This window comes from Psittacula echo (genome assembly GCF_963264785.1).
Source record: "Psittacula echo genome assembly, chromosome: Z".
In the NCBI taxonomy this organism is placed as follows: domain Eukaryota; kingdom Metazoa; phylum Chordata; class Aves; order Psittaciformes; family Psittacidae; genus Psittacula; species Psittacula echo.
Window position 1 is genome coordinate 68,664,967 of NC_137742.1, and position 22,529 is coordinate 68,687,495.

Genomic DNA, 22,529 nt, shown 5'->3' on the forward strand with positions numbered 1-22,529 from the left:
GTTCTCTTTACCCATTCCTCAAATTAACACAATTATCATTACGTTATTGTAAGATCATTGTATTATTATCAAGGTAATTATTTCAAGTTATCAGTCAATGTAGCAGGATATAAAGTGGCACCTTGTTGGAACATTAAGAATTTAACCAGGTTTGGAAATATAAACAAAAAATCTGATAAGAACTGTTCCCTCACTAATTTATGAGTCCAACATACAGGAAAACCACTGGGCAAAACCAGTTTCTTCTCTATGGACTTAATAATAATCATTCTACATGCAACTTGACTGGTACATCATTTACATTGATATGTGATCTACTGTGATTAATATTCTTTCTGAAAATGAAATAATACCTGGAAAGCCCTGAGAAGCGCCATATGGTCACTAAATGTTCCTGCAGTAAAACGTTTTCTACACAGCATGGCTGCACGCTTTTGAGATGCCAGTGCGGGTAGGACAAAAGGGTCTCGATATGCAAGAGTGCAAGCAATAGTAAGAATAGGATCCAGGCACTTCAAAACAACAGCACATAACACCATTTTACCAAGGTGTGGCTCTACTGGTAATTCAGTGAGATGATAGCCAAGTTCAGTGAGATATTCCCAAGGGTCCATGGCATCTATTGTCTGTGTAATTATAAAAAAGGGGGGGTGCGGGTAAGTGGACAAAATTTACAATAAACACAAAGTATGTGGATACTGGATGTGCACTAAGAAAGCAAGTCAAACCCTTAACAGTTTGAGATGAGATTTTTAAGCACTCTCTTCCCTTAACATGGAAAAATACATCCACACACATAAAATTAAAATAGACAACACAAAGACTCAAAGCATCCTTAAGTGTTTACACAACAGTCTTAGTACAAACAAAACTCAGTAAGATACACTGCCACACCACAAATATAAAATCAAATACCATTCCCATCTAAAACTATTATTCAGCTGACCTTCAGTATTTGCACAGCATTTCTCACAATTAAAGCTGGTGGAGGATCAGGAGCTTTCATAAGAAAGTCAACAATTGGACAATTAATTGGAGCCAGAAGTTTTGTGTGTAAACAAAGTTCCTGCAAGTTAAAAAGCAAAAAAAAGATTGAGATTGGGCAAGAGAAAAACCCAAACCAAATCAAACCAAAAACCACACACACACAAAAAAATACAAACACTTTTTCTGCATTAATGGTATGGTTTGATGATAATACACTTTTAAAGTTATAATCTGTAACTGAACATGCACCTGAAGTGGCACTCTTAGAAGTTCTGGAGTCTGAAATTCCAACATACTCTGAAATCGAAGCCTGCTGAAGAGACGAAAACAGACTCCAGGCTGACAGCGCCCAGCCCTTGAAAACGAAATATAGGAAGTTGTTGAAAATTAGACATTCAAAAAACCCCCAAAACCCACCACACACATCCACAAACTTAGAATGCAAGCGTAGAAGCAGGTCTAAGAAACAGATAATTTTGTCATTAACTGTAAGTCCCACACAAGAGGTGAGAACTTTGTAGTACATGGATTATTTCTGATGTATATTGAAATATGTATGTATCTCCATTAGAATTTTGCCCCAATACTGAAAGATTTGGAGAAATGAAAGTAAGATCTATCTAAAAATAAAGTGACATGCGTTTTTGTTAACCTAAGATCAATCCAAATCTCCATTGCCCTTTGCTAGAAGGAATATAAGCAATAAATTTAGTTTCTTCCTCTTCACGTGGCCCAAACAGTTCGAAGTTAAAGGCAGTAAAAGGAAGAAGGAAGATCAAACAACTTGTGAGTGAAGGGACTGAGACAGCAAATGCTCCCATTCACACTCAAATTCCTGCAGGTTAATGCCAATATAGCATCATCAAATGTAGGCATTTGTTGGTACATAATCCCTCAGCCCTCACACAGTCTTGGGAAGGAATATGATAAAGGCCTGATAAACCACAAAGAGTTTGCAGAAGGTGAATAAGGAATCAGTGCTCCATGTCTCTAACATAGCAATAAGGGGACATCTATTAAAGACTATCAATAGGCAGCCTGTTGCCCACAGGTAAATTGTGAAAAACCGTATTGGAAACTGTGGCTGAGGGTGCTACATGCTAGAAAGAGGAAGGAGAACAAGTTCATGAGGGAAAAACAATTCAGATCTAATGTAAACTTTGGGAAATTCTTGAGTGTCACTTTTTTATAATTTGGAAAAAGACTGCAAGGAAACACATGCTGATCCTCACTCTTCTACAGAAAATTAGTATTGGCCATTATCCAACATAATACTAGGCTAGGTTAACATTACCCAATTGCTATTACGTTGTGTATTTTATTCTTAACACACAGGATGGTGGATATCTGCAAAATAAAATTCAGTATGAAGCATTTATTACCTGCCTTTTCTCTGGATAGCACTTGCCTTTGAAATCCACACCATTTTCAGCATTGTAACACAGCTCAGTGCATCAAAAGACTTCTATAAAAGCAAAGCAAGGAACATAAAACCAAGACTGATTAGGGTACATGAAATGAATTATCTAGATCATCAACAGAAGCTCTCTAAATAAAACTAATACTAAGAACCATGAGCTTCTGGTATGCTCTCAAGTACTTAATTTCAAGTGAATTTATGCTACCTCCTTTGCAGTATCTTTGCAAAAACTGCTACACAATTTTCTAAATTAAAGATTTCTAGTCAATAGGCAATTGTAAGTCAACAAAAGACATGGGTTGTGTTTTGTGGTATCACATACCAAGCAAAACCATGGTATCATATTAAATAAAGTTTTCCTCTTTGTCTGACTTGAATATTACACCCTTATTTTCCTAAATTTGATGCAAAATTACAAAAAAAATAAATTGTATTACCAATGAGAACTTCAGAAATCTGGTTTGAGTGTCTCCTACAAAATCTGGTTTTATTTCCTAACTCACATAAAAGGTCTTAAACTGCCTCACTATGCTGTCTCATTTTTCTTGAACAATTAATTAGGGAATAGGCATTCAACATATTAAAAACTTAATAGATTAGATTTGGGCTAGATACAGTTACAGGACAAAGGGAAGTCATAGTGTTCTCCAAGTTTCAGGAAGATGGTGGTTTACACTGATGGACTTGTTATAAAAAAAAAAAATCAAATAGAAATACTATATTCATATATCTATATATAAAAACATGTAGATATATCAACCTGCAATAGCTTTTACAGGGGTTTTAAACAGCTAGCTATTTATAGTATTGGTAATAAAACAAACAGATGTCAAAACCTCAGTGAGTTTTGTCATTTGACATGCGCTACCTCTCAGCCTACTATGTAGCTCCCCAAAATTTATGTATTATGAACACTAGGATATATACTTCCCAAAACAAGCTTAAGCCAATCATACCTCTTTCACCTTCCCTGAGTCAATAACAAATACAACATCATTGACTGTTATGCTGGTTTCTGCAATATTAGTGGAAAGAATCTGCAATTAAAAAAAAAAAACCAAACAATTCTATAGTAGCTGTAATAGCTGTAAAAGCAATGACAAAATAGATCAACATAATATCTCACAAAGTCCTCAGATACTTGCTATTTTGCGGATTCCAGAAGGTGGACTTTTAAGCACCTTCTTCTGATCCAAAGTCTGCATATTTGAATGAAGCATGAAAACTTGGTATCTAATGCAAGACAAAGAATACGTTTTAAGATTTTTAAAAGAAACAGTATAAACTCAAGGCAACCATAAAATCAGAGGTTCTACCTGTGAGCATTATCAGCAAATCTCTTGTCATCAAAAAGAATACGGTCCCTCAGGCTAACTATCTCATCATATCCAGGAAGAAATATTAAAATCGCTCCTAAAAAAGAAGTTGGTTTGCAGAGTTAATATATGTCAGCACTATGTATACTAGGCACTTGGAAGGTTTTACCTATTTGGAATTACTGAAAAAAGAGCACAATTCATCAGAAGCCGAATCCACAGTGATTTATTGGGAGTGTGTATATATACTCTGTGTGTATATACATACCAGCATCACAACTACTACAGATGTTATAAAGTAAGTGCATAATCAGGTCCAGATCCACTTTTTCATCATCAAAACTGTGATGATAAGCTTTCAACAGTTCTCTATCCTCTGCATCCAGGTCACTACCACTTCTTTGGACCAGTGAACTTTCATCCAGATTTCCAGATTCCACTGAAGCACTAAAATACACAAATACATAGGTCAGAGTCAAGGTTGTTTGCTTCAGGTTTGCATTCACCCATCAACTCGAATTTAGATCAACATGACTACTCATCTTGAGTTTTAATTTTAAAGTGTAGGAGAACAGCATCTCCACAAAACTATGATGACCATTCACTGACTTAAGTGTTAACTTAGCAAAGCACACAACTTCAATTTTTAGCGTTAACTTTATTACACTTTATTGAGACACAACCATAAGCAAATGTGACAAAACTCAAGGTAAAAACACAGCATCTGTTTATCTGTTAAGGGAAAACTATTTAAAAGAAATGTATTTTCCAAAAACTTCACTAGCATAACAGTTAAGGAGGTATTACACTAACCTAAACCGTAAACTACACTAAGAGAAATTATAGTAATACAGGGCTCTACAAACTGAAACTACTATATCTGTAAGTTAACCGAAAACCAGTTCTTGAATGGCCTAGTGTACGTTACTCATATAAAGTTTCTTTAATATGCTATCACGTTTCAACAATACCCAATAGATTTGTTTCCAGAATAAGCATCTGAAATTAAAATGGTATACGGTATAGAATGGGCATGTCCTCTGTCTATTTATTTCAGTTACTATAATCACACCCTGCCTAGGTATATAATAATGATAGGAATATCCATATTAAGGTGATAAGTGCTAATAATATCAAAGAAATTCTACACCACTAGAACTATATTTACCCTGTTATAGCTTACCTGTAGGACTCTAGAAGGTCAACAACCTCAGTCTGCCCGAAGCGTTTAGCCCAGTCCAAAGCCATCCTGAAAAGAGGTGCATAAAAATCTGTATTAATTTCTCACTTCATAAGATGCATATGAATAGCATGTTACATGAGGAGACAACTGACAACTATCAGTTTCTGCATTAATGTTTAATCAGTGTTGTTATTGCTGGATCTGCAACTTCACATTTTCAAGTGCATGAACAGGTGTAGCAGCAGAGGATTCCAGGTAACCACAAAAAGAAAATCCAAGTTTTATACAGAAGTAACCTCAAACATGCAGAAAGTAATGAGGAAGAACATGCCTTTCCTTCAAAAAACACACACCAATGTGCCAAGATGAGCCATGCCTTTTTGCAGTACCCTTTACTAGCTCCTTTAAATCAACCTGAGAAGTCATATCCCCTATCTTTCTCTCAAAAAGGCATGAAAACATTAGGCTTTTTCATGTCTTAGAGTTGTCCCCCTCACAATGCAGTTCACTCTGTTTTCCTTTTAAATTACATTCTTCAGGAAATTGTTCACATATCATACCTCTGGAATCCTAATTCTTATCTTTCCATACTACAATTATTTAGTTTAGTTCTCTGTTTATATGAAGACACAAAAATCTGAATTTTTACACATTCATACATATTTTTTGCATGACACAACATATTTACAGATGTAACAGAGACCTTTGCACATGTAATACAGTATTTTTAAATCCAATATAGGTTACTCTCTTAAAATAAAACTGCCAAACATTTTAGATCTAATTTAATCAATACAGCGAGAAAGATTCCCATTCTTCTTCTAACCAGTGTGTTAAATCAAACTCATTGAAACCAACAGAGTATATCCCATATTGAGACTGTTTAATTAAGAACTGAACTTAGCATTTATGGAAAATAATGTGATAAACAGAAGTCAGAAATTGTTTAAGACTGTCAAAATACATTAGTGCTTATAACAGTCAGATAAATCAGCAAATTAGCTTAGATGTCATCGAAAGTTGTTTCCCCTTTGTATCTCGACAAATAAATCTTTCAGTTTATCTGTTTGTTTTACCAGCCATTGGATGATTTGCAGTGGATACTTGCTCCCATACTTATCAGTTGTTCTACTTGACTCAGAAAGCCTCTCCCTGAGGCAATCATTAACGCAGTTGCACTGGTTTCACTGTGCCTATAATCAACTGAGAAGTACAACAAACATCAGCAAACCTAATACAAACATTTTTTCAGCAAAAGGTAGTACAAAAATTACTTTCAAAATTCACCCTAAAGAAAATGTTTCCTCACTTTATCCCACTAGTCAGTTCATGTGTATTTAACACTATTTTAGAAACATGTCAATACTTCAAAACAACAAGTATCTACAAACCTCATTAATTTTGCTAACCCTATTAATTTTTTTCAATACACACCAGAATTCAAAAGATAACATTTGAAATTGGAGACAGAGTAGCCACAGAAATAAAAGCCATTTTGAGTGCAGGGTTTTGGGGTTTTTTTTCATGCAATAAGATGAAAAACTTACCACTGACATTTTCAGTTAAAATGAGGTGGAACACCTGAGCAAAGGAATCAACATCTTTATTCAACCAGATATCAGAAAGACAAGAATCCATTTCTTTTATTAGCCATGGCTCAAGGCAATTCACATCTTTCTCAGCCTGAAGAGAAAAGACTACATTGAAAGATGAATCTCCTCCAATAGCGGTCTTTATCCTCATATATTAGACACGAAGAATTTGAACAGTGAGTCTTCAAAGTAACAACCAGAAATACACAGCATTCAAATATCAGTGAAAGCATTTATTGTATCATATGCAAGTACCTTAAACAACGGCTAGCCATTTGATCTGAACAAAAGCTATGTACAACCATCATAACTGAAAAGCACACATTAGCTAGGACCATTCACGCTAATAAAAAAAAAATTAAAAATGTTAATATCATTCTAGATACACAAAAAGAGTAACACCTTTAGAAAACAGTTTTTATATGAGTAGTAATAATACAATGCAGATTTAAACTTCTCTTCCAACAAAAGGAAAAACTTACCAGTTGATTAAATACTGTGTCACCACCATCATCCAACAGATTATACTCCTCAATTGCACTTGGGACAGATCTTTGCCTTTGAGATTCCACTTTGCTATTATTTGCCTGAGCAGAGCACCACTCGGTAAGACTGCTTTGCTGTTTCTCCTCTGGAATGCATAAAGTTTTGTTGTTTGTTTTAAAAAGTTGCAGTCATTTTTATTATTCATTGTTTCAGTTACAAAAACCACTTATATATAAGTCACAAAGTTACCTATTCAATCTCCTTTTATTTAATCTAGAATTCTGTTATCAGTCTAATATTCCATGATTAATGGCACCTGAAGTGCACCACTGCAAACATCTGCTATAACAACAGCACAAAAAACACTATTTGGGGGCTTAACCCCTAACTCTCCAGTATTCCAACTTAGTGCATTCAAATGAGCTTCCTAAGGAAATATCTTCTATGCCATGCTCAGTTCAGATCTTTCTCCAGAAGTGAAATACCAAAGTGAAGTGATACAACTCCTGCATGAAACAACTAACTTTTGTGTACAAGTAGAAAAAACAGTAGAAGACATCAGTGTGCCTCAACTGAATTTTTCTATACACAGTGATCAGAGTTAAGCACCACAATAAACATACAGTTAGTACTATAAGTTATAGATTTGGGGTTTGCCCACACTTTTTTTTTTTTTTTAATACAGACTACAATCATTACTTTCAGTTGTCAGGAAAATGTCTCATACAATATATACACTTAACCAACTGCAAATCAACTACATTAAATTCACATGTGTTAATGCTTCTGAGGATACATATTGGACACATCCATGTGTCAAGAATGCAAAGAAAACATTCCTAATGAGAACCACATCTGTGCAAGATGTACAAAATCATGCCCTCTTTAATGGCTGCACTTCAATTTTCACCCAAAAGTCAGCACATAGTATCTTCTGCTTCTACAGTTTTCATCTGGGCAAAGTCACAAGTTATATGCAATTCAACTCCTTAATAATGAGGAAAAATTTAAGATTTATCAACTGAAAGCAAATAGAATGTAACTGCTGAAAGTGCAAAACTTTCTTTTTGAAGTTACATAATCTACTTCAATAATGTAGACACTGGGAACTTAAAGATACTTGCTGTCATCTAACCGTGTCTCATTTAATATTTTGACCGTGAAATTTTAACAGAGAATAAATCTATTTATTTGTTCAATCAATCAGTGAGACTCAGTGCCAAACCTAATAATTAAGAAGTCCACCAACCTCGCTGCTTCTCTTTTTTGTACTTTACCATCTCTTTGTTTGTATACCCAGTGGTTCGTAAAATGTCCTCCAAAAACATCTCTTTAACTTCAAAAGGTCTTCCTTGTACTGAAAGTATAAATAATTCATACAGTATTAATAAATGTCTTGTAAGAGTATCTTCACTGGAGTTTATTTTCTTAAAATTCTGGGCCACAAAGCAAAACAACATTTTAAAAGCAAAACATCAGCTGCGTATTTCATCATTGATCTCTTCAATTCTATTGAGTGTTACAGCAAGAAATGCTCATAAGATTGACAGTTATTAATTGAAATTTTATCAAAATGAGAAAAAGAAAATAACCATTTTTGTTTAGGGTTACAAAAAAGAATGCACTGTGTAAAACTGCCACCTGGATTACAAAATCTAACAATAATTAATACAGCTTTAGTGTAAGATCCCACAGGCAGATTGGCACCTTTGTATTAAACTACTTTATTTCATGAGGAGTGTATGAGGAGATGGGACTTCTCTCAGTTTCCTCAATCATCTCAAACAAATCTGGTGTTCTTGACTAGATACTTCCTGATGAATGAGACATTCCAGTGGTCTTTATCTTCTAATAATTCACCCTGATTTCTTTTTCAATATCACTGTTTTCTAGAGCTTATTTATGGACATTAAAGGATTTTTTTTTACAGGAAGAATTAAAATCCCTAGATTCTGATTTGTTGTCCATTAGCAAACATTTGCCATAGCTGAGTTTAAACCACTCAGGACTTTTTTTTCAGAAAGAGCAAGCTACAGTTCACATACTTTTAGAAGCTGTCAGAGAGGAAGTCTTCCAACACTGATCATAAACTCTGTGTACCACAGGAACCTACAACTACAAAATGCTGTTTTCTGTGGTCAGGATTTTGTCAGCTACATTGTCAAAGGAGGATTAAATATTTTTCATTACATTAACAAAGTATCTAAACCCTCTACTAATTCTTAATTCTCAACATTGGAAAAGGGAAAGTATCTTTTCAGTTGTGATTATAGTCTGTGAAGACTAGTATGTGATAACAATATAACCACTCAGGTAAACTGGAGAGATGGCCATCAGAATTTCCTACATAAACATATGAACAAATGAACAGGAAGCTACAAAAAGAATAAACTGGAAAGCCACACAACAATTATAACTCAGATTTCCCTTCTCCAAAGAAAAATTTGGAAAGCATTGAAATTGTGTAATTTCCAGATTTTTCTTCAGCAATCTACAAGCCTGATTTTACTAGGCAGAAATTCAGAACTGGGAACTAGAAATAAACACTTCAATCTTCAAAAAGCCCCACCAGACTTCTTTTTCAGGAACATTCACTAAAATAAACAGATCGTTTGTAGAGAAGATTCTAAAGAAAGTGATCCTATCCATGTCCTGAGCCTGCTGAACTTCTTAAAAAAGGCTGAAATGCAAACCGTCTACTGGACTGTTTTGAAAAGAAAACATTTCTCTTAAAACCTTCTTCTCAAAACAGTTACACTTTGACATCATTGTTAAAAAACGACTGCAAGGTGCCAGAGGAGGTCAACCATGGCGAAAATCTGTAAGCCAGGAGGATGAAGAGGAATAAAAAAAGGGAACATAAATCTATGTTCCCTTACTCAGATTGGTTTACTACAGTTTAATAAGATCTCTAAGTCTTAGGGCAGGCATACTCAGATTTAAGAGTTTACATAAATACTTACTGTGTATTACTGGGCAACTTCCAAAATACCTAATAAAGAGATCTGCATCTAGAGCAGCACTAGAAATGATTAGTTTTAAATTAGTGTGCTTTTGCAACACATCTCTCAGTTTTATTAACAAGAAGTCACTGAACCTATCCCTCTCATGTACTTCATCCTATAACAAAAGGGGAAAACAGAAAACAAAAAACAAATAGCAGGTAAACATCACAGATCCAAAATAATAACTTTTTAGAAATATGAACTTTTAAAAAAAACTGAAATAGGTAATTTGCCAGTACATTATAGATGTACTAAAATGTGTAAGTCTAGTTTAAGTGAGAATTTTTTTAAAAACTATCCAGAAGTAAAAAAATATTTCAAGAGGTTTTATAAAGACACCAGAGCAGACTGCACTGGTAATGCACAACCACATATACCTTGATTTCAGAGGTTAAAGTGAATTTCTGAAACTTTTCAAATTCTTGTATTGTAATTTCATTTTCAATATAGTAATACAAACCCAAATCCTGCACATCTCATTTTAATAAATTCTCGCTTTGTAATTGATGAACAGTTACAGAAATGTATGATACCACATAATCAGAAAAAAGTTAAATTGCTTCAATCCATTAAGTCATGCACAAATCTTATCATCAGTTAAGGCACATGACTGATTAATCATCTTTGCTGGTGTGTTCTGTTCTGGTTTATATTATGAACTTACAAAGCAGGGATACAAGCACAACATTTTAGGCTGAAGCCAATAATGTATAAATCATTCTTATACTTTTTTCCATTTAGTTTAACAGACAAGCATCTAAAATTATGAATTTCTATCTTCAGCAGGGAAGAACTTGTGGTAAACGTTCTGGTTCCACTGATTTATCAAACCCCACAATAGAAATATTTGCATACATATATGTAAACAAATACACTTAAATAATTTGCTCAAAATTAGATGACTCATTATCTTCAAAACATTTGCACAAACAAACAGACTGCAAACCTGATATTGCTAAAACAAGTACATGATACAAGAAATTCTCACACACTTACACTGAATCATGTATCTACATTAGCCTCTCTAGGGCTTTTCTGCTTTCTGACAGAGACAGTTCAGAAAAAAAATTTAAGAGCTCTGTCCTCCAAAACTGCATCATGATTCCAAAATTAATTTTCGGCATGGACTTAAAATAAGACACTTTTACCCCCCAAAAAAAATTTAAAAAATCAAAAATGTACATGCTACAATAAAGATTCAGTAAGGCTCCAATGTTATTTCAGATTCTAACCAAACAAAAACACCTTATATGCTCAGCTGATTAATAAAGAAAACTAAGATCTCACCTTCCAACTAACAAGTAACACACACTGCAAGAGCTCACATGAAATACAACAGGATTCTTACCACAATAACATGTGTCACAGTTGACAGAGTGCTGTCTCCTGCCATCAGTGTGCGAAGTAGTACGCCATTAGTGCAAAATGTTAGCAGTGTCTTTGGAGAAACCCTATTGAACAGTCCAAAAACATTCTTCAGTTTCCTGCACCATTTAAACATGGCTAGCTTTCCACCACTTACTGAAAATTAAAGGATTTAACAGCTGCTCACCAGAAGTAGAATTACAGTTCTCTCATCAAAGAATCCATGCACACTATTTCTCTTAAACTATGCCTATTCCCAGAGAGTGCCTAAGCAACCTTCGTGCTTATGCTCCAAAAAAGACAACGGATTTACTAACAAAGTGAGATTTAAATTTATATAAATAAATAAGCAAGTGAAACAGAACCTTGAGAACCTCTGCATGTTGTTTAATTTACTGGAAAATTCAGTATGGACTGCATTGGAGAAACAGATCTTCTGCATATGCTTGGATACAGTCTTTTATTTCCCTCTGTGTGGTGGGTTGACCCTGGCTGCACACCAGGAGCCCACCAAAGCTCCTGTTATCACTCCCCCTCCTCAACTAGACAGAGGAGAGAAAATACCAAGAAAGGCTTGTGAGTCAAGATAAGGACAGGGAGAGATCATTCATCAGTTACCATCATGGGCAAAACAGATCTTACTTGGGGAAATTAGTTTAATTTATTACCAATCAAATCACAGTAGCATAATGAAAAGTAAGCCCAAATATTTCCCCCACCCCTCCTGTCTTCCTGGGCTTTACTCCCAGATTCTCTGCCTCCTCCCCTGCAGTGGCACAGGGGGACACAGAACGGGGCTTGCAGCCAGCTCATCACACGTTGTCTTATCCCCCTGAGAGCCCTCCTCAGGGGGAGGACTCTCTCCTAGTTTCCAGCTGTGACAGTTACTTTTCCTCCTAGTAGCTGGCACAGTGCTGTTGTGGCTTCAATCTTAGAACAATGCTGATAACATACTTATGTTTAGTTGTTGCTCAGTAGCGTTTATTCTGATCAAGGATTTTTCAGTCTCTCATGCTCTGCCAGTGAGGAGGGGCACAGGAAGCCAGGAGGAAGCAGATACAGGACCCCTGACACAAACTAGCCAAAGGGGTATTCCTTACCACAGCACATCATGCCAGTAGGCACTGATCGCTGCTTGGATCAGGCTGGGTATCAGTCAGTGGCTACTGAGCAGTTGTATTGTGCATCACTTGTTTTTCCTGAATTTTATTCTTAGTCTCTTTTTTTGCTCCCTATTATTATTATTATTATTAATTATTGTATTTACTTCAATCAGTAAACAGTTTCTATCTCAACCCTCAGGTTTTACCTTCTCCTGATTCTTCCCCCCATCCCATCTGGTGTGGGATCAGTGGAGTGAGTGATTGCTTGGTATTTAGTTGGCACCTGAGATTAAACCACAACTCCTCACACTCTTCCCCTGCTCCAGCGTGGGGTCCCTCCCACGTGAGACAGTCCTCTATGAACTTCTCCAACACGAGTCCCTCTAAGGTGCTGCAGTTCTTCAGCAACTGCTCCAATATGGGTCCCTGCAGTCCAGCAGCAAACCTCTCTAGTGTGGGCTCCTCTTTCCATGCTGCTATAGGTCTCATCAGGACCCTGCTCCAGCAGAGGCTTCCCATGGGATAACAGCCTCTTTCAGGCATCCCTCTGCTCCAGCGTGGGGTCCTCCATGGGCTGTAAGTGGAATCTGCTCCACCATGGACCTTCCTGGGCTACAGGGGCACAACCTAGCTCACCATGGGCTGCAGTGGAACCTCTGCTCTGGTGCCTGGAGCACCTCCTCCCCTCCTTCTGCACTGACCTAGGTGTCAGCAGGGCTGTTTCTGCCATGTGTTCTCACCCTTCTCTCCAGCTGTAATTGCAGTTTGGTTGGGGTTTTTTGTGGTGTGTTTCACGCCCCACTTCTCAAATACATTATCCCAGAAGTCACTGTCACTGACAGGCCTGTCTTTGGCCAGCGATGGGTCTCCCTTGGAGCCAGCTGGCATTGGTTCTGTTGGACATGGAGGAAACTTCTAGCAGCTTCTCACAGGTAGACAGACCCCTTCTACCAAAACCTTGCCAAGCAAACCCAATACACTGCACATGACTGAATCACAAAGAGATCAGCTGATCCTTTTTTCAAATGCTTTTTCAAGAACTTCGAAATCTTAAAAAGTGACTATTCTAGTACCTGTGGCAGAGTTAGCTGTGCAAGTAAAACCAGCAATCGCCATTATTTTCTCCAGCACTGCCACCTTAAGTACCAACAAGTTGCTCTGTATTGTACTCTACAGTTCTTTCCCTGAAGATGTGAGCTCCTAGTCACATTATATGTGTATTTCTTTCCAAGTTTGGAATTCATCCCTCCTTTGCTTTATCCATCTCTACTCTTCTCTCTTCTTCAGTAGCCTTCTAGAAATCATCATTGTAAATACCTCCAGCCGAAGTTGAAAATAGTGCCATCTCTCTTTTTTGATCTTTCTCTTGAGCTTAATCTGTTGATTCTTCTTAAGTAGGATTTTCTGCACTGCTTCCAGTAATTCTTCCATTTTAATTTGACTTATATGTTGTTCTGCTTCAGCCAGCATAATACTTCCACATATTAACCATCCAGTTTATTTGCAATTCATCTTTACTAGTTCTTTTAATCCCTTAATAGCCTTGTAAGCTTTTGTACACGTATTAAAATTATTCTTTAACTTGGTTTTGTTGTTTGAGCACACTAATTTTCATTAGCTACATGGTATCTTCACCCATACAAGCAACAGCTGTACCTTTTGCCATCTTCTCACTCACAGGTCAACTGCTGCTCATTCCTGGAAATCCTGCTACCTTCACAGTTCACAGAATGTAGAAACTGCACACAACCGTCAGACTTTCATCAATTCCTGCTCTCCTTTAGGAACAAATTCCTCAGGTGACTTAGAAATCTCTACTTTTGTGTCACTTCATGCTTTAAATGTCAAAGCTGAAACAGAGTAAATTTTACCCAAACTATACTGGTAAATAATGCTCAATATTAAAATGTTGGTTTTTTCCTTTTTACATCCCCTATGAACTTTCACTACACAGCATTCATTACAGCACAGCAGTCTTCCTATCTATTGTTAAAGCCTGCAGAACTTGTGGATCCATTATCTGTGAAGTTGGCAGAAAAAGAGAGGAAAGTGTAGACTTGATCTGAAAATAAAATAAGGAATTCCACACAACACCCCAAAAGAAATCAAGACAAAGCACCAGCAATTCACTTAAAGACAACTGACTACAAGAACTTGCAAAATACAGGACAGACAATGTCCTTCTCACTCTTAAATATTCCATGTCTTGAAATAACATAACCTACCTATACTTTATTTGCTAGGCTGTATCAATGTACACAAGACTAAAGATACCAACATAAGACGAACTGACTTTAAGAAGCAGTACCTGCTTTCTAATCGGATCTGATAACCAATTGTCTGGCCAATCTTTTCTCTTCTTTCTGCTGCCACTCTTTCAGCCACAGCAACTGCTGCCAAGCGTCTTGGCTGAGTGCAAAATATACGGCAAGGAGTTCCAGTTTTGTAACAGTCATCAAGAAGGAACTGAGGTATCTGTAAAGAAGTGGTTTAAATTTACTTTTTAGTTTGAAGAAGACAGCTTGTTTACCACAGTGAAACAACTGAACTGCATCTCAATATTACACAGGTTGCAAAAGAATTCACTATAGAATTATCATTGCAAATGTACTTGAAAATAGATTTCTGATTTTAAGTTTAATCTGTTATAAAGTTACAAATGTTGTACAAAAGCTTTCCTCTCCTGCTTCAGAAAAATCTATAAAAAAAAAAAAAAAAATGGTTTTAACACAATAATATTCTACTCTAGACATTAAGAGCAGAACTAGTTTTGGAAGGAAAAGGGCTAAGGAAAATCATAGCTACCTTTCCTTCAATATTGTATACTATTTTAATGAAAAACTAGTATCTATCAGAAAATTGTGCAGAACTATTATGCTTTTAGTACACATCTGCTGGCATACTATTTCAAAAGCAAGAAAATGAATTAGAACACACGACTTTCAACTACACAGCAAAACTAGCATAAAGAAATCCCATATTTATTACAGAAATATTATAAAAATTGCATTAGTTTTGTATAAATATTGTTATCTTTGTTATTTCATTAAAGAAACATACTTGAGTAGTTTTTCCTGATCCAGTCTCTCCTACAATCAAAACAACTTTATTGTCCTTTATTATTTTGACAATTTCTTCCTGTTTTTCAAAAACTGGTAGGGATTGCCTGAAGGAATCAAACTCCGATTCCCCTCTTTTCACTGGAACCTGGGGTATACCATTGTTCAGTCGTCCACTTGTCTTGTTCACTTCTCTGTTTTCTGTAAAAGAAGTTATCAATTTACTTAGATACAAAAGGTCACTAAAACACTGCTTTCAAACAGTACATAAAAATGAATATTCCTGATTTTATATGCACCCCTACCAATGAAGCAACAAACCCATCACACATTTAAAAGCCATATTCGTAACAACATGTTCTGTTACAATGTTTGAAATATTGTTCAAATGAGCTTTTACTTTCATAGATATTTTAAACAGAACCAAACTATCCCAGTGCATTGCTCAAAGTCAAAAAAGGTCATGAAGAGCAAAAACAGAAATAGAAACTAAACCTAAGAAAAGCAGCCTGGCATATTTTCCTGGACTTTTAACAAGTTTACATATTCACACCTCCATATTGTGTCTAGAAATATTCACCGTACAGTTAAGTCCCTAAGTTACTCCAAACTGACAAGCAGATCTTCTTAAAAAAGAAAACTCCTTTTTCATATGCCTTCTTTAATATCCTCCCTGGTCTTTTATGACCTCCTTTCAGTCAGTTTTACATAACCTATTGCTCTAGTCCATGAGATTTGTCTTACCATACAGATTGAACCACGCTGTACTTAAACCACTGAACCCATGCAGCACACTGTCATGTATTAGAAAGCAATGCTTAAGTAGCCAAAGCACCCACATATCTTTGTAGAAGACTACTTCAAATTCAGTACCGCAAATGCTATTCTACAATTGTTCAATAATTATTTTTCCAGAAGAATGAAGAGCTTGTTGCAAATTCAATTATACATATTTAATGGGATTAACAGATTAATATATTAAATTTTAAGCACTGTCTTCGTAAGACAGACACAGGCCAACAGATGAAAGAGCCAAAAAACATGCTGGAGAAGAAAGATAAATTTTACAGTATTCATCACCTTATGCCTTACGTCCCTAAGGAATTGCTTTTATTATAGTTTCGCTCTGTTCATTAAACAATCCTATTAAACAACTGAAACAACTGAAAAAGACAACTAGCAAACGAAGCACTTAAAGCGTGAAATGTTGTCAGAAATATCCAACGGAACAAGGCATACTGGTACAAGTGTTTTGCGTGCACTACACCCAGCTTTGCACACAGAAACACAACATAACTCTTAGACTCATAACTGTTAAAGCAATAATCTTGTTAAAAGCATTGTTTAAAAAAACCCATAATATATCAGAAGTTTGCCTTCCACTGAATTCTTTCATACTGTAGAAATCAAGAAGTCTATACAGTAGTTTCAGAGGGATCAAATCTATTTTAGAAAATGACAAAAAAACCCCACAAGTTATTTTGGGAGGCCATCAATTTCTTTAAGAAGAGCCAGACTCATTTTCTCGTAAGGGTTTTCTTACAGTCACGGTAACACTTCTTCTTCCCATCTCACTTCATGGAAATTGTAGGACCTCACATTTCAGAAATGTACTTCCAAATAAATTTGCCTGGAACTGGAGTACAGATTCAAAAGTTAACTTTGCACAGGGGAGACATGGGAACATGGGTGACATGACTGCTTATGACTGCTTAAGTTCCTCATGACATCACTTTTAAAAGACCCTATATTAACAACTGAAAGTCAAGAAAATTAATGAGTCTGTGGTGGGGGAGGGTGTCATTTGGGATGGTAGAGACAGAAAAGAAAGGGGTTTGTTTTGTAGTTGGGTTGTGAGTTGCTGAATTTTTTTTATGCAGTGCTGATTCACAAGTGCGTATCAGAAGACTCACTGAACATACCAGATTCAATAGCACACGCATTTCCTTGCTCTGTCTTTGGTAGAAGTTCTGTTCGTTCTTTATTTGTTACAGGAAATCTCTGAATTAAATTCTGAACAGCATGTTTTGTACTGGGAGCCAAGACACAAGTCATTATTGCATGTGCTAGCTCTGATCCATCCTTCTTCTTCACAGTCAGGTATCGATTTGCTCCTTTTCTGGCAGAGGAGAAAAAAAAAAAAAAAAAAGGTACTTTCAGAATATGCAACCTATTTAGATCTATTTAATGATCTTCAACCATAAACCTTAAGTCCCAAGCACAAATACAGGCTGGGCAGAGAACAGTTTGAGAGCAGCCCTGAGGAGAAGGCCTTAGAGGTGCTGGCCAACAAGAAGCTCAGTATGAACTCAGTAAGAGCTTTGGTGTGAGCTCACAGCCCAGAAACCAACTGTACGCTGGGCTGCATCAAAAGGAACATAACCAGCTGTCCTGGGCTCAGCAGTAGCAGTCATTTTTGTCCTTCTTAGTAGCTGGTGCCGTGCTGTGGTTTTGACTTTTGGCCTGGTAACAGCGCTGATAACACCAGTGTTTTTAGTTGCTGCTCAGTAATGTTTACTCCAACCAAGGACTTTCTGAGTCTCATGCTCTGCCAGGGAGGAGGGGAAGCTGGGAGGAAGCAGACAGGATACCTGACCCAAACTAACCAAAGAGGTATTCCATACCACAGCATGTCATGTGCAGTATATAAACTGGGGGCAGTTACCCGGAAGGGTTAGATCACTGCTTGGTTGGGCTGGGTATCAGTCGGCAGGTGGTGAGCGGTTGTATTCTCTTCCCTTGCTATTTCCCTTATCATTATTATTGGTGGCAGCAGTAGTGGTTTTGTGTTATACCTGAGTTACTGGACTGTTTTTATCTCAACCCGTATGAGTTACATTTCTTTTGATTCTCCTCCCCATCCCTTTGGGAGCAGGGGGGAGGAGGGGGGGGGTGAGAGAGCGGCTGTGTGGCTGACTGACTTTAAACCACAACACCAGCAGGTCAAGGGAGGGGATTCTCCCTCTCTGCTCCATTCCCATGAGACCCCACCTGCAGTTCCGCATACAGTTCTGGGGCCCTCAACACAAGGAGGGACACGGACCTGGTTGAGTGAGTCCAGAGGAGGCCATGGAGATGCTGCGAAGGCTGGAGCACTTCTGCTATGGAGACAGGCTGAAAGAGCTGGGCTTGCTCAGCCTGGAGAAGAGAAGGCTCTGGAGAGACTTTACAAGAGTCTTTCAGTACCTAAAGGGGCCTACAAAAAACCTGGAGAGGGACTTTTTACAATGGCATGTAGTGCCAGGACAAGGGGGAATGGCTTTAGGCTGAGAGAGGGTAGACTTAGACTAGATATAGGGAAGAAATCCTTCACTATGAGGGTGGTGAGATACTGGCAAAGGCTGTGCAGAGAAGCTGTGGATGCCCCATCCTTGGAAGTGTTCAAGGCTGGGCTTGGGTGAGGCTTGGAGCACCGTGGTCTAGAGGAAGGTGGCCCTACCCACAGCAGCTGAGTTGGAACTAGATGACCTTTAAGGTCCCTTCCAGCCCAAACCATTCTATGATTCTTTCAGGACTGCTGCCAAATTATTTTCACATACAATGTTGTATCTACAAACTTCCAAATAATGTCCTATGTAGCATAACACACACAAAAATAACAGAAGCATCCACAATATCCCCCATAAAAAACACCCTCCACTCACACAAGGTAGTACAGCACAGACACTGCAAACTTCAGATGAGTACATCCAGCATAATCCTATGATTAGGCCTCCATAATGTAACATTGTTCTGCTTACCTTTCTGTAAAAGCCTATCACTATGTTATGTCTATCAACAAATAGACATAACAGACAAACAGGCAGCCTTGCAGTGATATTCCAAGCCTTAATGAAATTCAGTAACACAAATTAGACTCCTAGGGTGTTAATTATCAAAAATGTACAACACAGAATTACAGCCAAAGTCCAAACCGTAACACTGCATTTGTTTTCAGACTGAACTCTGATACTAAAATGCAAAGTACTGTTGAAAACACATTTGAAACTGAACTATCTTGTGCCTGGGCTACAATGATGTATCAACACTTTGAAAATGACTTCTCAGGGTCACAAGTTCACAAAAGGTCACACCAAGAAGCTGTGTCAGGGGAAGTTCAGGCTGGACATCAGGAAAAGGTTCTTCACTGAGAGGGTGGTCTCTGGAACAGCCTCCCCCGGGAAGTGGTCACAGCACCAAGCCTGCCAGAGTTCAAGGAGCATATGGATGATGATCTAAGTCATATGGTTTAGTGTTAGGTAGTCCTGAGAGCACCAGGAATTTGGACTCGATCTTTATGGGTCCCTTCCAACTTGAGATAGTCTATGTAAACAATTACCAATAATACTACAGAATCTAATAGGGAACCACTCAGAGACAGCTGCAGATTCCTAAAAGAATCAAGATGGATTCAAGAAGGGTTTACCTGGTACACCTGTACAGCCTGTAAGCACAGGCACTGTACAACCTAAGCATGTTCCTGCTAACCATCTGCACACATCTGACAAGTCCAGCACTCTGTGTTTCCAAAATATGCTGCAAAGATATGCAAGTTCAGCCAAATTTACTGTCTGAGGCACCAGTGGCAAAAATCAGCTATACCACTCTGAGAGTGGAACCACACTGGAACAGCGCTATACTTGAATAAGGTCTTCTGAAACCAAGCTATACATTCAACACAATCAGTGCTGAATACACTTATCTGTATTTACTCAAGATTAAGTATGACCAAAAATGAGGAGCAGCAAATGCTGCTACAGATTAACAAAAGTCTACACAGAGACAAGTTATATGTGACCCTCCTGTAACTTTCCCTTTCCTGTTGCTTTGGCACCTGAACTCCCAAAGGAGCCAGATTCTCAGCTTTCAAGCAAGCTCATCAGGTCAATGAAGATGGGTTTTATCTTCAAAAGATCAGAGGAGGGTAAGAAAAAGAAATGTTACCATGCTTGCATATGAACCCTCTTCTGCACTTCTCAACAGAAAAATTCTTTTGGACGTGCTACTCCAGGTTACACTTTATCTGTCAAGGTATGAGACTCTATGCAAAACCACTGGGCAAACAATAGTGCATGAAAAACAGAACAGATCTTGGTAATAAGACTTTTGCATGGACCCGTGAAATCCACAAAACAAAGGCAATGCATATCACAAGTGTTTTTAGTAGACATAGTAGACATAATGCAAAGCACAAATATCCTTGGGTTTATGTTACTTCTTAAACTTTTGTCTCTAGCACTATTCCCTGCAACAGCACAGGATATGTTAGAAACACAGGTATTTTTAACACTAGTCATACATTTGCACCAAAAAATTAAAATAAATAAAAATCAGACTCCAACTTACCCTTTACTTTTAGATACCAGCCCAAGAGACTGACAGAGCCGGTGAACAAATGCTCTTTCAGTACTAGTGAAAGAAGAAGGAAATTCCATTTCTAGAAAGGTATCAAAAAAAGCAAATTAACTACACAGCATGCAGTATCCTTGACATATTAACTCAATTGTTACGAGTTTTTCAATCTCCAAATCTATCATATTCTGCCGTTAACAACAAAATTACGGTATCCTTAACTATTCTACGACTCGTATCTACAAGCGAAGTATTCGGGCAGGAACGGGCTGAGGAACTCCTGCTGCTGCTGAACCAATACCGAGCCTCTGGGCCTAGATGCCCGTCACCCCGCTGCAGGCCTCACTCGATGCCGACCCAAATCAGGAGTCCGCAGGCCGCCGGCCGCCACGGGCCCGCCCGGCGCGCACCTGCCCCACGCCGCCTCTTTCCCCTACGGCCGGGCTGCCGCAACGCACCTTTCTCCTCTCCGTACCGGAACCGCTCCAGGGCGAGGTTCACCGCGATCTCCACCTCCTCGTCAACGCGGATATCCTTCAGCCTCTTGCGTCGGCCGCAGCCCGCAGCAGGGCCGGCCGGAGGGGGGGTACCCGAACGCCCACCGGCCTGCCGTGGGGAGACGGTACTGGGTCGCGACATGGCCTCACGACCGGTGGCGACAGCCTAAGGCGGCGTCAGGTGGTGTTGAGGAGACTGTGAAGCGAACGCGAGAGCGCAAAGCACCAGAGCAGCGACAGACGCGGGCCGCACAGCCTCGTGACGCCACGCGCGGGACAGGGCGCGCAAGTAGGAGCCTGTAGGGGGCGGGGCGAAAGGCGGCTCCTGCGGCGTTTAACCGCCCACCTGCAGTGCCCGCCTTCCGTTAGCGTCCGCGACTCTTCATCTCCCGCCTGCAGCGCCCTCGTCCCCTCAGAGGCCAGCAGCCCCGCCCGAACTCTGTGCCCCTACGTCAGCAACCAAGGTACTTAATGCTACTTCATTATAGCCTTTTCTTGCGATGTTCAGCTCTGGCATGTCAAAGCACATCATATTTATGATAATATGAAAAGTTAAATTGTTTAGCTTAACAATGTAAGGATTCCTCCTACCACAGAATCACAGAATGGGTTGGAAGGGACCTTAAGGTCATATAGTTCCAACCCCCATGCCACAGGCAGGGACACCTTCCACTAGACCAGGTTGCTTCAAGCCCCGTCCAGCCTGGCCTTCAACACTGCCAGGGATAAGGCAGCCACAGCTTCTGTGGACAACCTGTGCCAGTGTCTTGCTGCCCTTGGAGTACAGAATTTTCTTCTTTGTATCTAAACTGAATCTTTCCTGTTTAAGTTTAAACCCATTAATTACCCCTTGTCCTATCACTACAGTTCTTGATGAAGGGTCCCTCTCTGGCATCCTTATAGGCCCCCTTCAAATACTGGAAGGCTGCTATGAGGTCTCCACATAGCTTCTCTTCTCCAGGCTGAACAGCCCAAATTTTCTCAGCCTGTCTTCATACAGGAGGTGCTACAGGCCTCTTATCATTCCTGTGGCCCTCCTCTGTACTTGCTCCAACAGTTCCATGTCCTTCTTATGCTGAGGACACCAGAACTGCACACAGTACTCCCAAGAGCGGTCTTACCAGAGCAGAGCGGAGGGGAAGGATCACCTCCCTCAATCTGCTGGTCACATTCCTTTCAATGCAG

The 22,529-nt window shown here is 38.6% G+C and overlaps 1 protein-coding gene across 1 annotated transcript in view; it reads right to left on the bottom strand.

Annotated features, from left to right (window-relative positions):
* The window catches only part of YTHDC2 (YTH N6-methyladenosine RNA binding protein C2), a 32,979-nt gene extending 11,393 nt beyond the window's left edge, over positions 1-21,586 (bottom strand). The window contains exons 1-20 of the mRNA XM_080637834.1: positions 21,306-21,586; positions 20,842-20,932; positions 17,439-17,635; positions 15,518-15,717; positions 14,766-14,932; positions 11,338-11,440; positions 9,948-10,104; positions 8,234-8,341; positions 6,981-7,129; positions 6,454-6,589; positions 5,983-6,109; positions 4,907-4,972; positions 3,992-4,170; positions 3,724-3,820; positions 3,553-3,640; positions 3,364-3,444; positions 2,370-2,452; positions 1,237-1,342; positions 947-1,066; positions 354-626 (exon numbers count right to left, since the gene is read on the bottom strand). Coding sequence (XP_080493960.1) covers positions 354-626; positions 947-1,066; positions 1,237-1,342; positions 2,370-2,452; positions 3,364-3,444; positions 3,553-3,640; positions 3,724-3,820; positions 3,992-4,170; positions 4,907-4,972; positions 5,983-6,109; positions 6,454-6,589; positions 6,981-7,129; positions 8,234-8,341; positions 9,948-10,104; positions 11,338-11,440; positions 14,766-14,932; positions 15,518-15,717; positions 17,439-17,635; positions 20,842-20,932; positions 21,306-21,486 — 2,709 coding nt within the window. The 5' untranslated portion in view covers positions 21,487-21,586. The remainder of the gene's footprint in view (positions 1-353; positions 627-946; positions 1,067-1,236; positions 1,343-2,369; positions 2,453-3,363; positions 3,445-3,552; positions 3,641-3,723; positions 3,821-3,991; positions 4,171-4,906; positions 4,973-5,982; positions 6,110-6,453; positions 6,590-6,980; positions 7,130-8,233; positions 8,342-9,947; positions 10,105-11,337; positions 11,441-14,765; positions 14,933-15,517; positions 15,718-17,438; positions 17,636-20,841; positions 20,933-21,305) is intronic.
* Positions 21,587-22,529: the final 943 nt, after the last annotated feature.